We start from the raw sequence: 16,121 nt of genomic DNA on the forward strand, positions 1-16,121 counted from the left end.
TGTGTTTGTGTGTGTGTGTGTGTGTGTGTTTGTGTGTGTGTGTGTGTGTGTGTTTGTGTGTGTGTGTGTGTGTGAAATCGATCATATAAAAGAAGAAGCAGAGACTGTGAATCAGACAAGACAGCTTTGGACATTTATTAATTCATATGGATTGAATGGCATTTGTGACCCGAGATTATCTTCACTTGCACACTCACACAAACTCTCTCACACACACACTCACTCACACACACACATGTAAATCCCATCAGAGAGACACACAAAGAAGTCATACTCCAGGAGCCCTTAAAACTTTCCAGTAAAATAACTTTTCATCTAACAATATCAAATCCATCCTTTTTTTTTTAAACCTATTCTGACATAAAATGTAAACATTTGAAAGAACAAACACTCTGAATGGAATTTCCATCACATCTGAACAATAGGCCGCTCCACTGGCTCCACATCAAATCCATGTTTATAGTGCTATCATGTGGATTTTTGCACTCTCTAGTGACCAAGTGTGAGAAAATCATGTGTAAAAATCCACTTGGATTTCACAGTTGTGCTAACATGCCAATGCAAAGTGTCTATTTCATCTATTAAGATTTGTAAAGAAAATCACTTTTTTTTATGCAAAAGTAAAAACACTGTTGTTTCTGACTCTAGATTGGAGGGTACGATTTTAAATGAGGGCTCTGGTTATCACTTCAGTGTTCACAGTAACGGTGCATCTGCCACAGCACTACACCTTTCTCTGATAGTCTGAACAAAGTAGCTTATTTATTTAACTTCCATTGTATTCTATTAGAATTAGTCTGATAACAAAGTAGCAGCAATATGAAGTGTTGCTGTATACAGTACATCTGTCTCAATATTTTTATATTGCACAAAACGTGAAGCTTGTAGCAGCTTCACTGACCAGCCTCAGCAGCTGCATTAAACTGGCCACATGTCCCTCAGCCCACAGTCCCCCCATTTATTTTCTTTTAAACAACATTGATATTTTTCACAGTTAGTTAGTACATCTGGAATTTCAGTGTTTTTAACTAATGGTTTTGTCCAAACAGGCAGCAGTTTCTCATGAAGATGAGGTCTTGTGTAAAGTTCGTTTTTTCCCAAATTCCCCTGGCTCCTCACCCGGTCTGAGCTCAGTTCCAACTGACCTGTGGAACAGCTTGAATTAATAGGAACGATACTCATTCAGGTAGATAACATATTAAATCAGTTTCTGAGAAGCTCCAGTGCAGCTGTGAGTTGCAGCATGATTCTTCTGCTTCTCCAGAAGCAGGTGCCACAACAGCTGGATATTCAAAACAAGTGGCGTTTGGTAGTCTGGTAAAAATCGAACTGTGATACTGAACCAATCTCATCAATTGTAAATCCACCAAACTATAAAAAACGTCTGTTGGTGCCCCTCACCTGCTTCTGCTGCCTTTTATCCACTCTTCACAGTTTGTCCATCATCTTCATGACATTCCTCCATTATTCCCCAAAAATATTTGCATTGCCTTATTTCCCTTTTTCTCAACACCCCCCACCCCCCTCTCTGATGGGTACAGGACACCAAACACATGAAAAAAGGGGTCAGGGTCTTTTTCCCTGCAATAGAATGAATTTGGCACATAATGATTGGTGGTCCCACTCCCCCCATGCCCACCCTCCCAATGAGCGAGGGCAGGATCACTTAAGTCCCTCGTCTGTGCTCTTGAACATGAGGATGGCGTTGGAGATCTTGAGGGCGGGGCCAAGCTTGATGCTCATGATTTTCACAATGTCGGTCTGGGTGAGCAGCAGGAAGGCCTCCCCGTCAATCATCTGCAGAGACGCAACAGTGGAGATGTCAGTGGTCATAATCACGGAGGGGTCAACAAAATAAAAGAAATATCTTATTATACACCTTGAAAATGAGATTTGGACAATATTATAATGTTCCCTTTTCTTGAGATGACCAAGTGTTAATTTGAGTTGTTGGACATGTGTGAGATCATAGTTTGTAATGTTTGTAGACTTAATGTTTGTGCACTAGCTGCCCAGTTCCAAATGGCAGACTGACACAGTTTGGTACTAGGTAGTGAACATAATGAGGCATTTAGCGGGCAGATATTTTCATTGGGGCTAAAGAGTTGCTGAAGAACATAACGGAGACAAAGGGGGAGCGAACATTGGACAAAAACTCAATTGAATGCTAATGTTGATCCATGTCACTCATGATCAAGCCCCTGTTAGGAAATTGTCAATATCAGAATTAATAAGTGATAACAGGCCTATATCATATCTTAACAATTTCTGCTCTGCCACTGACAGTGTGTCTTCAGTAAAGAACAACAGACACATAGCAACACTGAGTGAATCACAGCAAACAACTGATGTTTAATACTATTAAGTATTTTCCCTACACAAGTGTCTACAGTGCAACATGACAGCTAATTATGATGATGTTGTGTGGCTTTATTCACGAGCACTCAGTGGTCTCACCTCGTCTTTAAACAGACGAGCTTGTTCTTCACAGCCGATTAGATTCTGGACAAAACTGGAGACCTGCAGCGTAGAGTACACATATTTTGAATAATCAAAACAGTTAGAGATTTCCGACACATCAGAGAAAATAAATAAATAAGAAAGTAAGCAATGATACTCACTGACCTCTTCAACGTTCCATGCCACTACCTGGCTCGCGTGAATGCCCTGAACGCCAGGCAGCAGTTTACAGTGCTGCTCCCAGCACAGAGACAGTGTCCTGTCTGACTGGCCACTCAGCGCTGACATGAACAGTGATGGATACACTTCTGAGGACATGTCTTAGAAACACACATAAAAACATGTCAATATATGAACACTAACAGATTTTGACACATCAACAGTAGAAACAAAGTAGTAATTGATTCCATGTAGATGTCTTTGTAGAAGTAACTAGGCTTGGGTGTGTGTATGCAGACAGATAGAAAACTGTTTCTAGTGGATAAAATAAATGTGGTGGGAGATGATGGAGGAGCGTAGCCACTGAGCAAACAAGTTGCTGTCCATATCCCCTATGTTAATAAAGTTCAGTCAAAGAAGGATCAGCAAAAAACAAAAAAAAACTCACTCTGGTAGTCTCTCTGCTGGTTCTTCCTGTATTTGGGAGGACGACCGATCCTGAAAACAGAGAAAAACATACATGTGGGAAAAAAAATGAAACCTACACGTGCAACTATGCACATGCTTATACACATGCTTACCTGCCACGGTAATGGGTCTTCTTGGTTCTCTGGCCAAAGAAGAGGTTCCTCTTGCACTCCGAGTCTGAAAGCTCAGCCTTCAGCCTGCCCTGGTTACGCTCAGCCAGCGGGCAGCCAGATATGCAGTGATGAGCGGTGAAACGACCAGTCACATGGCCTGAACCGTCACAGCCTGGAGTCGGACACTTCCTGTTTAAATGACAGAAAACCACGATCATATGGAAATCTGGCCTCAGTACAATTTAAAGGTTAGACTTGGTAAGTTGTAACTTTGACAATAGGGATGATGGGAGGGGGTGGAATGTATCGGTTGCATTCATTTCAAAAATGCACACTGCTCTTGCCTTTTAAAGGATTCCTAACCCTAACTTTAAAAATATAAACAATCACATCATTATTTCAAAGTTTGAAAACGTTGTCAATGCTTTTAAAGTCTTTATCTCAGGGACTGGTGTGTAATTTTATTGGTAAATAAAGCATTATTTTCGACCTGTTGTGGAAGCTGTACTTGTTGGATCTGGGGTGGCTGATGGGTTTGCAGGGAACAGAGGAGGGGTAGACAGACTGACCCGTAGCAGGAAGCTCCCTCACACCTATAAACACAAATACAGTCAGATGAGGCCTCACATGTGCACACACAGCAGGATGTTCAACAAACCCTCATCCCATGCTGCTTGGTGCAACATTATTTCTGTTATGAACTTACAAGCAGTGCAGATTTCAACATGCTAGATACTTTTGACTGGTCAGAGTAGACAAAGAGTGAAGCCATGCGTGAGCTTATTATTTACACCTGTGCTTTTTCTGCAGAACAAATCTAAAGATCTTAATCCAGCAGCACACAAGATTATCGGTCCATTGAGTATATCGGCAACATTCATGGTATTCAGTTGTACTTTGCAACTTCACACACTAAACCTCTAGATGTGTAAAAAGCATTGTAGTTGCTACCATGTGGCTCCTGTGTTTTGGAGTCCCGTGGGGGAATTTTCAGTGGGTGACCAGTTGCTTCACACCAGCCTGCTGGATGTATGTCTGGGTGATCTGAGTCCATCCACTCATCATAGACGTGACTCCAGCCGTCATAATGGATCTGAAGGAGGAACAGTCCAAACCATTAGCAACAAAACCCCAGCTGACAAGTACACACAGTAAGAGCTATAATAGACCTGAGTGAGAAACATTTTTAACAATATCATACATATACAAGATCATCAAATATTAACCTCAGACATTTTGTATTTAAACATCAAGGACACACACACACACACACACACACACACACACACACACACACACAGGGTATTACCTTAATGCGATGAGTCTCGACCTCCTCCACTGTGGCTACTCTGATCAGACCAGGACTTCGCTTGTCCACGGCCTCCAGTTTCATCTGAGGTTGGAAGCTGTGGGCCACACGCTGGAGAAGATGAGCGAAGAACAATTTCCTTTCAATGAAGCATTGGTTTCACTTGCACCATTCTTACATAGATTCAGTAGATTGATACTGTGAACGAAGTCAAAAACTGTTCTTTGCTCTCACCACTTTAAATGCATCAGCAGCCACTGCCTTAGAACCAGTCTCCTCCAGGTAGTGAGACCAGGAGAACTGGGCCTGGTCTGGATAATCTAGAGAAGCAGCAAAAATAGAACAAAATCACAGTGATTAATTTGCCCATTAATTTCTCATATGACATCCCTTTACATGATCAGTAAATCCCACATAATTAATTGCCACACTCACAAGTATACATTCTGTGTGTAGTGTTTACATTTGAAAAATTTGACAGGGCAATGTTGAGGACATGGAGGAGAACTGGACAGGCTTGTTTTTTAGGTAAATGACCCATGATCGACTATAATGATCAACAGCGAACACACTGGTCACCTTGGGGTGGCGTTAGGGGCAGGTTCCTCTCCTGGCACCAACCAATCGGATGAATGTATGGACTGCTAGCATCACACCTGTATTATTTGACAGCCAACAACGACAACAACATTCAGTTTTGGTATAGATGAAATGATGATGAAGCAATGCTGCAATTTCATTGGAAAGGAAAAAAACCTGGTGAATTAAATGAGTTAGGAGGCTGCACAGAAAGAGCAGCCGAGCTGATGCTTTGTGACATGTTAACTATCTGGTTTAGTTTCACTAACACTGCATCCTGCAGCACCAGGGAGCAGTTTTAAATATTTGAATGTCATATGTGGGAATTTGCTGAACAGTTTAGATGACAAGGTATACTCAAAATTTAATGCAGATTGTTTTTTATTTTATTTCTATTTTATTGTTGGTCCATTTTTTTGAAAAGGAAAAAAATATATAAGTAAGATGTTGATGTTATGCTGTTAAAACCATATGAGGTACAGGGATGCCACGTGCAGGTAGGAAAGAGCAACCTCAACTGACTGAGAGCTGCTAATGAGATGTGATTATGCTAGTGTATCTTTTACAGATGCTGGTAAAAATAAAACTCATTCTCATTCTCTCTAAAGGACGGGTTTTTCTATTGAAGTGTGCTATATATATTTAATAATAAATGTGTAGGACAGACAATGTTAGCAGCTAATAAAGAAGCAAAGATGTTAGTTGAGACCAAATCATAAAGAACACAAGGAGAAAACAAACTCAAAATTCCATAAAGTGTCTCTATGTTTGCTGGATGTATAACTAGACTATTTTTTGCTATAACTTTAGCCGAAGCAACTTTATACAGTGATAATATGTCAGGGGAATTAGGCACTTTGTCTGCAAGCAGTTCTGTCCCTCAGTGGCCACGTTTAGATGAATGCAGGCCCAGCACAACTGAAGTGGAAGTTGTGCAGCTCTACAGCTCCAGCAGCTGTTTGAGAGGAACAAAGGTGCATGGGTGCTTTAAACACGTAAAACTGTAGTTAACTGAGAAACGTCAGTTTGCAACAGTGAGATGCCTTAACAACATCTTTCTCCTGATGAAGGGAAATGCAGAGAGTACTGTTCTCAGTGTACATTTTAAAAAATTCTATCCATATCCCAAGTGTCAGTTTCTCCATAGCTGCTCAGTATCATAGTAATTGGATCATTTCCCAAATCTAATGTGTTCAGACAGACCCACCAGTAGTCATATGTGTCATCCCAGTTGTCAAAATGAACCAGGAAACGGTAGTCCACCATGTCAGTGACAGTCGCTACACAGATGAGGGAGGGGTTCATGCGGTCGACAGCCTCCAGCTTCATTCCCATCTCGAAGCTGCACTTCACGTCAATCTGAACAGAAAGCTCAGATATTGGAAACCTCAACTAGAAATGTGAATTCATGCTTGCAGATGTTATATTACATACTATATACAACAAATTATACTGTATAGCAGCAGTTACCCTGCCAGGACTGGCGAACAGTTCTTTGGGAGCCACTTGTGCTTTAGTCATTCTCAGGTAGTTGGTCCAGGTAAACTCCTCCTCTTTACAGCCTGCAGAGACAGAAAAACAAAAGATTAACTTGATTCATCGTCTGGAAAAGCAGCAAAATATTTAAAACATTTAGAGGAATAATTCAAGACAATGCACTCATTCGCTTTCATGCCCAGAGTTAGATGAGAGGACTGATGCCACTCTCATCTTTACTGTACATACAGTACTAGTGTTTCCCCCCCATAAAGACACAGGGGGAAACAGTTTGTCTGATTCTGTCCAGAAGTGACAACAAAACCATCTGCATCACCTCACATATTTACTTAAGCTGCTTTCAGACATTCACTGAACTCAAGATAATCTCCTTACATTCTCAGCAGGGGCTGTATCTGAGAGCAAAAATGTCCATGTGAATGGCTAAGCACATCAGCCCTCTACTAAAAACTCTGGATAATGTCTGATGTGAGAAAACAGCAGGATATTCTATGGAGGATTCACAGCAAGCAAGTGGGCATGTTGATGATGTTTCTAACAATGCGAGAGATGCAAAACTGAGAAAAACTCAAAAAATACATCTCAGGATGACTACGAAGGGCTATTCTCAAAGAAGACACAGAAAAAGATGTCAGGAAAGCCTTTGGGAATGAGGCCAGATGCTGGTGTTGATGTGCTGTAAACAAAAATATGTGATCTGCACCACCCCACCTGAACGCTTCAGAGATTTCTGTGTTGTGAATGTTTCAGAGCAGAGAATCTCCTGCTGCGATGATCAAATGTGAAAGGTAACCTTCAGAGAAAGTCCAGACACCATTGAACAGACATTTTCAAGAGTTCATGTCTGAAAAAGACTTAATTACCACTTTATATCTTATCGTACTTGTATGGGTTAAACAAATTAGATAAAAAAGGTCAATTATAGTTTAAATGCACATAAATGTGTTACCTTTGCTCAAAGCTAGTTTCTTTAGAGCTAATTCTCTGCAGGCTCATGCTTCATATTTACTCTGTAGACGTGAGCGTGGTACCAACCTTCTCATCTAACTCATGGCCAGAACATGATGAGTGTATTTCCAAGAGTTTCAGTCTATTCTTTTAAGTGATAAGCTTCGTCCTCTGAAAGGGTAAACATAGTCTTTGGTCTGTGTACACTTTGTTGTCACCTCTGACCTTTGGGAGTGTGCAGTTTGTGTCCTGTGCTCTCACACCAGCCTGCAGGGTGGATGTCGGGAGAGTTTGCATTCACCCAGAAGTCGTGACAGTCGGAGTAGCCATCAAAATGGAGCCGCAACCGGTAACCACAGACCTGGACATGACATGACATGAGAAAAACAAAGCCAGGCTGAAGGAGATGACACCTGGCAGGACTCCTCCTGCATGCAAAGCAGTCTGTGAATTGACTGAAAGGGATTTTCAATTCTAAATAATCCCCCTGGTCATTAAGATCCATGGACCGTGTTAATGGACGTGTGGCTCACCTCTGCCACAGTGAGGACAAAGTACATGGACGGATGCTGTGGGTCGATGCCTTCCAGCTTCATCCCCTGTTTAAAGCCGTTCTTCACTGTCGGCACTCTCTGAGACTAGACACGCAGGATGAAAGAGCAAAATATGTCAGTACAGAACAGACAATAAGATAAAATTAAGTGAAATAAAAATCCTCCTTGTGGGAAAATTGGTTCAGAGGAAAGATAAGAACACAGCAAATTGACAAGCAGAGTTACAGAAATGTTCTCATAGTGGATTTTTACTTCCTTTTTCTGGAGACAAAAAGTCTGTGGCCAAGCTCAGATTGCAAAATGGTTAGATAGTTCAAGAAATAAATGTATTTAAAAGAAAACCACTTCAAGAACCTCCTCAACCGTACACTCAGTAACACGCTGGCTGCATGCATCACTTTCTCCAAGCTAAATTTACATTTCTCATCTCCTCCCTTGACAATGATGTACAATGCCAACTGGGTCTACCCTGTCCTATAAAGATAGCTGCAGTGGTCGTAAAAGAGGCAGTAAAAAGAAAAAAAGTATGGGTATACTGGGAGAAGCTGTGCGTAGGTAACATGAGTTCAGGCTGAAGCTGCAGTCTGAATATTAGAGTTTAACATACCTCTTGGAAAAGCTTGTTGGGAGCAGCAATAGCTTTGGTTTCCTCCAAATACAGAGCCCACGTCCACTGCTCTGTCTTACTGTCTCCAGCTTCACCAAAAACACAAATTAAAGGAATTTAATAACAGATGACAGACAAGAAGTCAGACTGGGAAGGAAACAGACTCATCAGCAGCTAATGTTGCAAGATTGCTGCTTCTGTAATATTACAGGCAACTTCTCAGCAAAATGTTCATCGAAAGTAGAATATTAAAAACAACCACTACAACTTTAGGATCAAATAACTGTCTCACAACAAAATCCACTGAAGAAGCATTATAATAAATAAAATGCATTTTTTTTATAGCGTCAGTATTTTTTTAATTCAACTTGAAGTTAATTTTAGAGTCATAATTTATTGCTGTTGTTTTATGGAATTGCATTATATGACCAGAGATATTGCATCATTATTTAACTTGTTAAGATGTTGCCTGCTTAAGTGAAAGGGGAAAGATAAGATAAAAAGATACAGTAAGCAAATTAACAAAAAATTATTGATGAAATGAGACCAACAGAATGACAAAATTATTATTCCAACCTGCTCTGATGTGTCGGCTGTCTGCTTTAGAGTCATCCATTTTCTCATCCTAAAAAACATGTAATAAAACTGGTGTGAGTGTAAAGCCACGGACAGAGTCACTGAATTAAAGCTGATTTTGATTAGAAAACAAAAATCTTGTGTTATTTGCAAGGACTATTCAGTCAGCTTTTCCCACCATATCACTCACAATATCTTTAGTCATGAAATGCCAAAGTCATGCACATTCGAATAAACTCTTCAGATACGACAACATCTGGCTATCTCTTGGTCATCCCCAGATGTTAAGTGGAGGTAAAATGACTGTCCCACCGTGCCCTCCATGTCGGAGTCTTCCTCAGAGGGACTAAGGTACTCCTTCCTCTTCCTCTTCCTCATGGGTTTCAGGTGATCAGGGTTAATTGAGGACACCCTGCCGCCTGCCGGCACTTTTTCCACCCCAACGCTCCTCCTAAGGTGCAGAGAGCACAGATACCATTCCTCAGGTCTAAACACATCACCACACTCTGAACCACTACCTATTTTTTTGTAGTCATGCAGTTTATTTCTACCTTGCAAACTCAGCTGGGTGCCTGTTTATCAAATTTTATATGCCACTAAATTTGACACTGTACTTTCCTGGGCCAAAAACAACACACAAGCCAAGTGTGAAGCCGATGAGATGAATAGTTTGCGAGTTATGAGTTCCACATACAGACAGACAGACAGACGTTTGTAGAATTAGTAGGTATACATATACATATATATATACATAAAACAATGTACTTAGAGATGCATGAGAGATTATACAGGAGAAGCAGCCACTGTGAACACACCTGTCAGTGATGGGCTCTCTTCGCAGCTCCTCTGTGTAGGGCCTCGGCACTCTGGGATCATGGTTAAGTTGTCCCGGTCCGACCTGAACTTCAGGTTTGACGGGAACCAACCTCCCAGGCTCCACAGCTGCTGCACGCACGGGGCCTACAGTGGACAACACATCTATCACATCAGGAACAGGCGAGTCAGTTAAACTGCTACAGGACGAAACTGACAGTTGATTGAATCCAAATGCATTGGTTAAGTGACTGGAATTTACCTGTATCTCTAGTCTATCATTACTTCTGACATGTACTTGAGTAGTTATTTCAATAAATTGTAGTTCTGAGAGTAGTTGTTTTGCAAAATACTTTTCACTCTTACTCAATTACGTTTATGATGAAAAAGAAATACTTCTGCGTGAGTGTAACAACTGCTCCGTGGATCTGGTTTCTGGTTTCTGGTATGATCACTGTATTTCCTTGAATAAAAGTACAGCTATATATGCAACTAACTGTGAGGAAACTACGCTATGAAACCATGCATCTTCAGGTCGTGCTTAACTCTAAAAATATTTTTAAAACAAAACCTTGTTTAAACAGCATAAACACTGTAGTGCTTTTACTTTGAAAGGAGTACAGGAAATAGAGTAAATATTTATTTTTGTATCATATTCAACACATGAACATTAAAACTGTGGTGAAAGGTCATTTTGACTGTCTATTCCGATGTGAACCACGTGGCACGTGGGGAAAATAGGCAAGACCACGATTCAAAAGATGGATGTTTTAAAAACATATGGAGAAATGGTTTATTACTGAAAGGCTACTGAAAATTACATGCCTGAATTTATTTTACATATTTTAATTAGATTTACTTTATTTAGTGGAATACATTGTTCTATAATGATTGCATAATAAGCCACTCAAATGTCAACACCAACACCATGTGCCTATATTCGTGCTCTTCACCTGTTTACTTTACACAACCCAGTTTGGAAGATGTTTATTATATGGTATAGAATTCTTTTGTTTAATTTATTGAAACATTATTTCAATTTTTAAATGTCTGCGTCTTCTTATCTTATGTTAATTAGGTTAACAGTTTCTAATTCAATTTCAGTGTAGGCTGCATCCAAGCCTTTCCTGGGGGGATTCAGTGAAGGTTTTTTCTTGATGTTTCAAAGCAAACAGTACTTAACAGCATGTTTTTTTTGGCATTTTCCTAGTTTTGAATGTCACTTTATTAATTACAATCAATGTGCACTTTACATTACTATTTTACTCTTACTCAAGTACTTTTTTATGAGTACATTTACTTCTACTTGAGCGATTATAATTATAAAGTAACAATACTTTTACATGAGTACTGTTTCTATTTAATCTACCCACCACTGTTTCTGTATAAACTTGTTCACTTTTCAGCAGAATTTGTATTCTCCAAACATCTTATATTGATATTTTTAACATGAACCTGCAGCTTCATTATCTTCACTTGTCAAGAAGAGCTCTGCTGCATCTGATGTAATTCTTGCTCAATTCAGCTTCATGCACATTAGTCATTGTTGAAAAGGGCATGCTGCAATATATGGAAAGCAGCAGTTTATCATAACACCTACAACATGAGTATTTTTTTATTCTTATAATACAAAACTGTATTTATCAGATATGTACTGTTATATATGAGATGAACACGTGGTCCCTTTAAAAACAAAAAAAACAGTATTTCTTGGTATTTTTCTGTCAGGCATTGAAATTGGCAGCTACTACTTCAATCTAAAATGTAGTATTTCTTGCTAAGTCCCTGATGATACAACAACCTTATGTAACTATGAGTCTACCTGGCTTGTCTGCTGGAGCCCCTTCTGCGTCAGCGGATCTCCCAGAAGTCCCTGCTGCTAATTCAGCTGTGCTGCTGGTGGTCCCTGGGGTGATCAGTGTGCTCAGCGTTCCTACGTCACTCACGCAGAACTACAACACACACACACACACACACACACACACACACACACACACACACACACACACACACACACACACACACACACACACACACACACATGCATCAATGAGTCCGTCTGTCAAAATGTTTTATGGTTTTATGATGTCTATTCAACTATTTATCAGACATTTCTTAAATACGTACTCTGTCAGGTTGTTTCCAGTTGAGACTCTGATCAGAGTGTGGAGAAATAAATGGGATAATTTGAATGAGTCAAGATTTTAATAAGCTATTATCATTCTGATGACCTCTCACTCCTTTTAATTCGAAAAACGCTGCATCACATAGTTCATCTGGCTGTTTGGCTTTGTTACTGTGTTTGCTTCCATACTGACCCAGTGAAATGAGTTCCAGTGCTTTCAGTTTCAGGTGCTAAATAATTAATCAGTTTAATTCCACTGACTCATTCGACATTTACTGCAGATACAGGATCACTGTGTTCAAAGGTAAGTGGAAAAAGCCTCCCTGAGCCACAGAGAAAGGAATGGATGAGTGATGAGCCTCTTATCATGAAACACTGTCTGATTAGAAACCAGTCACCCACCATGCACGTGTGTGAGATCATCCAACAAGTACCCAGGGACGGGACTATCAGTGATCAGCACTTCAGCTTTAATTGTGTTTTTTTCTGTTGCTATTTTTGCCTACTTTTAAAGCCAAGAAACAATAGTTGTGTAATTTGTTATATGGCCTGACTGATTTATTGTACGTATGAGCCTTTCCCAATCATATGGGGAGATATGAAAGCTTTTATTCAATAGAATAAACCAGGCAGAAAAGTGTTTCCTTTACTCGCATGTGTTTAGTGCTTTCCTCTCTTGCCGCAGCTGATCTCGTGAACAGGAGTTTGTGATGTGTGATAATCTAATTGCTGTGGGAATAAGATCAATGAGACACCAGGAAGTGAGCCACAATCTATAAAGCTCTTAAAGAAGCAAACAAGCAGGTGAGAAAAGGCTTGAAATCCTCTCTGAAAAAGATGCTGTGAGGAGTAAAGGTTTGTTGTGCAGCAAAACAAACTGTTGTATATTTTTCACATCACTCACCTTGAGGTTGCTGCTGGGCAGGATGGCCATTCCCTCCTTCCACTCCAGGACATGGACAATGCTACAAGCCCCACCCACTTGTGCTGTAAGGGTGGGTGCAGCCGTCTGATTGGCCCTGACTCCTTTACCTGGGTCTCCCACAGCAACAGTTGGAGTCAGCTCCACCTTCTGATGACTAAGAGCAGGAGCTGAGGAAAGATGTGTTCAGATTGAGGGACTTGAACCCATGAGAATACAACTCAACTAACACATCGCATCACTTTGTTTTCTGTATTATTTTGTTTTTAAAAGAAAACTTAATTTACTTGGTTTACTTTACTTTACTTTTTTGATTCTGTCTTGTCTTTGACTGGTGTTTAATGCTGACATCTTTCAGAAAAAACATCCAGATTATCTCTGAGATGTCCTCTGTCCTATTATATCAGAATACAATAGTTACTATTATTTTTTCAATAAATCAATTGATAATTTAGTCTGTGAAATGTCAAAAATATATGAGAAGTCATCTTTAATTGTCTTACTTTGCATGAGCAAAAGTCCAAAACACAAAGATACTCAGTTTACTGTCACATTAGTAAAATGAGCATGTAGTAATTATGGCTGATTTTTTCTTAAGACGACTAATGACAAGGAGTTTTACTGATGCCATAGGCAGCGTCACAATGGACCAGCGGGTTGCATCACATCCTTGTTATAAGGATGACATCTGTTTGTTAAAGGATGGTCTTGCCAACACAGTCAGACCGGTGCTCACCTGGAAGGAGTAGAGCTGTGGTGGTGGTGTGGGGCTGCTGCTGGGGCTGCTGCTGGGGCTGCTGCTGGGGCTGCGGCTGGGGCTGGAGCTGGAGCTGGGGCTGGAGCAGGGGCTGGAGCTGGAGCTGGGGCTGGGGCTGGGGTTGGGTTTGGGGTTGTGGTTGTGGTTGGGTTTGGGGTCGGGCCTTCTTGGCCACACCATCACTCCCACAGATGAGAATGGTCTCACTGGGAGACGAGGAAGATGGATCCACAGATCTGTGCTCTTCTTTGGGTTGAGCCTCCATGTTCACTTTGGCACTCATGACCTGTCCCTTACTCCGGAGCGCTTAAATTCAGAGAGTATGAGGAACAGTGTAAAGCACAAGACTGAAAGGGTGACAAGTTTACAGTGTTACCAGGGTGTGGTTTTGTGGTTTGGGTCCTTTTTAAAGCCACCCTTGAAAAGTTATTATAGCTCTTTTTTAAATCTAGTAATTTATCATAATCTTTTTGTACTACTCACTCTATTAATTACAGTATTAATGTTTTATTAATACAATACACAGGAGGACAACACAAGGTGAAATCTAAGCACACTTTGAAGCTATGAACAAATCCTGTTTTCATTTTCTCCATTATGTTTATACTATTTTTTGCTAACCATTAATATTCTGGCTATATAAACACCTATGCAAACATGTTTGGATTTAAGTTGGATTTTCTACACTTAGTTTACAATTTTTTAAAGTTTACTATTAGTAAATACTTTCAAGTTTAGTATTTTTGCACAAATAATTTTACACTGTCTGCTTCATATGGCATTGACTGCTGGCACAGCCTCTTATAAACATATATCTATACTTCAGTAATTCCTGAGGGTTTTTTGTCCTGTGTGTATCTTTACTTAACTACTTGATGCCTAAATTTCCTTTGGTATCGATCTGCCTATTTGTCCAAATTAAGTGTCAAGAAGATGTTATCTTTTAAAAATCACTGAGGCACATTGTCATTTTGGGGTGTATAAATAAAACTGACTTGCATGGTAAGAAATCTTAAAAGTTATTATAGCTCTTATTTACATTAGTTTATTTATCTTCACTGTTTTGTACTAAATACTCCATTTTTGTACTAGTATTATTGTGATATATAAATATATTCACAAATAAATAATTCAGCGGGGAACATCCACAGGAAGGGGAAATTATATAAGATATATATATAAATATAGGACAAATAAAAATAATTTATAGGTTTTTTTGCATGTGTATTTACTCTCTGCCATTTCCTCTAAAATGGCTTCTGGATGTACAGAACCATTAAAAGACAACGTTAAAACTGCATGAGTATATTTTCCTGGAACTTAAACCAAATGAGACAAACAATAAAAACAATGAGGAGCAGTGTTTTCAATAGAAATGGCAGAACAGAGACGAGTTCCTCCATCAACAGCCATGATGACCCCGAATGACTTTTTAACAGGCGTGAATAATCAAGACATTAATATGTAAAACTACTGTGTTCACGAGCAGGCGTCAAACTCCACACACACCAAAATACAGCATTTCAGTTAAAATGGCGGAGGATGTGAAACCCTTGAGCCAAAAAACATCAATGAAATGTGTAAAAAATCAGTGTCTCAAACCCACAGTGAAAAAAATCCCATTTAGTGAAAAAGGAACCCTGTCACCCATTCCGCCAACATCTCCGGCTCCCGGCAGCGTTAGCATGTCACATCTGACTCCGACCCCAGCGCCATTTCTTCGCGTCCAAATGTGTTATCACTCGATTAGCTTCATTAAACGCGCGCTATTATATATTTTAACATGGAACAGCTTGGAGCTTTAAATCCTTATCGTCGAACACGCTTTACATTCAGGTAAAAACACGCCGACACTCGCCGTCCTCCAGCCCCGCTCGGTTTAAAGACGCTTCCATGAGGAGGAAAAGATGAAATGTGAAATTAAATGGGATAAATTTCGAAGTGAAATTTCTCTCACCAGCTCTGATCTCCTGCGGCTCCGGGGCTCGCACTGCGCATGCGCGGGCCCACAGCACAGTCACTGCCTCGGACTGAAACCCGCTCCACTTACAGTAGAGATCGATACGCGAAAAGATCTTTTGATTGCAGTGGCGACCAATCAACACCAGCGTCTCACTTCAAAATGAATTACCGCTTCTGCAAACCACACAAAGGCAGTCCCCCCCCCACCCCCATACCATAGTATATATTATATAATTAGCAGGATATAGGTCATGTCAATGCTGCAGTCAAAA

General features: G+C 40.2%; 1 protein-coding gene across 3 annotated transcripts; it reads right to left on the minus strand.

Annotated features, from left to right (window-relative positions):
• Positions 1–111: 111 nt before the first annotated feature.
• l3mbtl1 (L3MBTL histone methyl-lysine binding protein 1) lies at positions 112–16,002 on the minus strand. 3 transcript variants are annotated; one of them, XM_069527364.1, is made up of 22 exons: positions 15,845–16,002; positions 13,867–14,193; positions 13,113–13,300; positions 11,906–12,035; positions 10,086–10,248; positions 9,583–9,721; positions 9,271–9,319; positions 8,695–8,783; positions 8,067–8,171; positions 7,759–7,894; positions 6,559–6,650; positions 6,296–6,447; positions 5,089–5,165; positions 4,744–4,829; positions 4,510–4,620; positions 4,152–4,293; positions 3,691–3,793; positions 3,201–3,389; positions 3,068–3,117; positions 2,626–2,780; positions 2,458–2,520; positions 112–1,797 (listed from the first exon to the last, which is right to left on the minus strand). In XM_069527364.1, the coding sequence occupies exons 2-22, from the start codon at positions 14,168–14,170 to the stop codon at positions 1,663–1,665; spliced, it is 2,658 nt and encodes an 885-aa protein (XP_069383465.1). In that variant the 5' UTR covers positions 14,171–14,193; positions 15,845–16,002; the 3' UTR covers positions 112–1,662. The 3 variants fall into 3 exon arrangements, with proteins under 3 accessions (XP_069383465.1, XP_019944341.2, XP_069383466.1); XM_020088782.2 differs by having other exon boundaries at positions 10,086–10,230; positions 15,845–16,000; XM_069527365.1 differs by lacking the exon at positions 15,845–16,002 and adding an exon at positions 15,494–15,828.
• Positions 16,003–16,121: the final 119 nt, after the last annotated feature.

This window comes from Paralichthys olivaceus, chromosome 6, assembly GCF_024713975.1.
Source record: "Paralichthys olivaceus isolate ysfri-2021 chromosome 6, ASM2471397v2, whole genome shotgun sequence".
NCBI classification, from domain to species: domain Eukaryota; kingdom Metazoa; phylum Chordata; class Actinopteri; order Pleuronectiformes; family Paralichthyidae; genus Paralichthys; species Paralichthys olivaceus.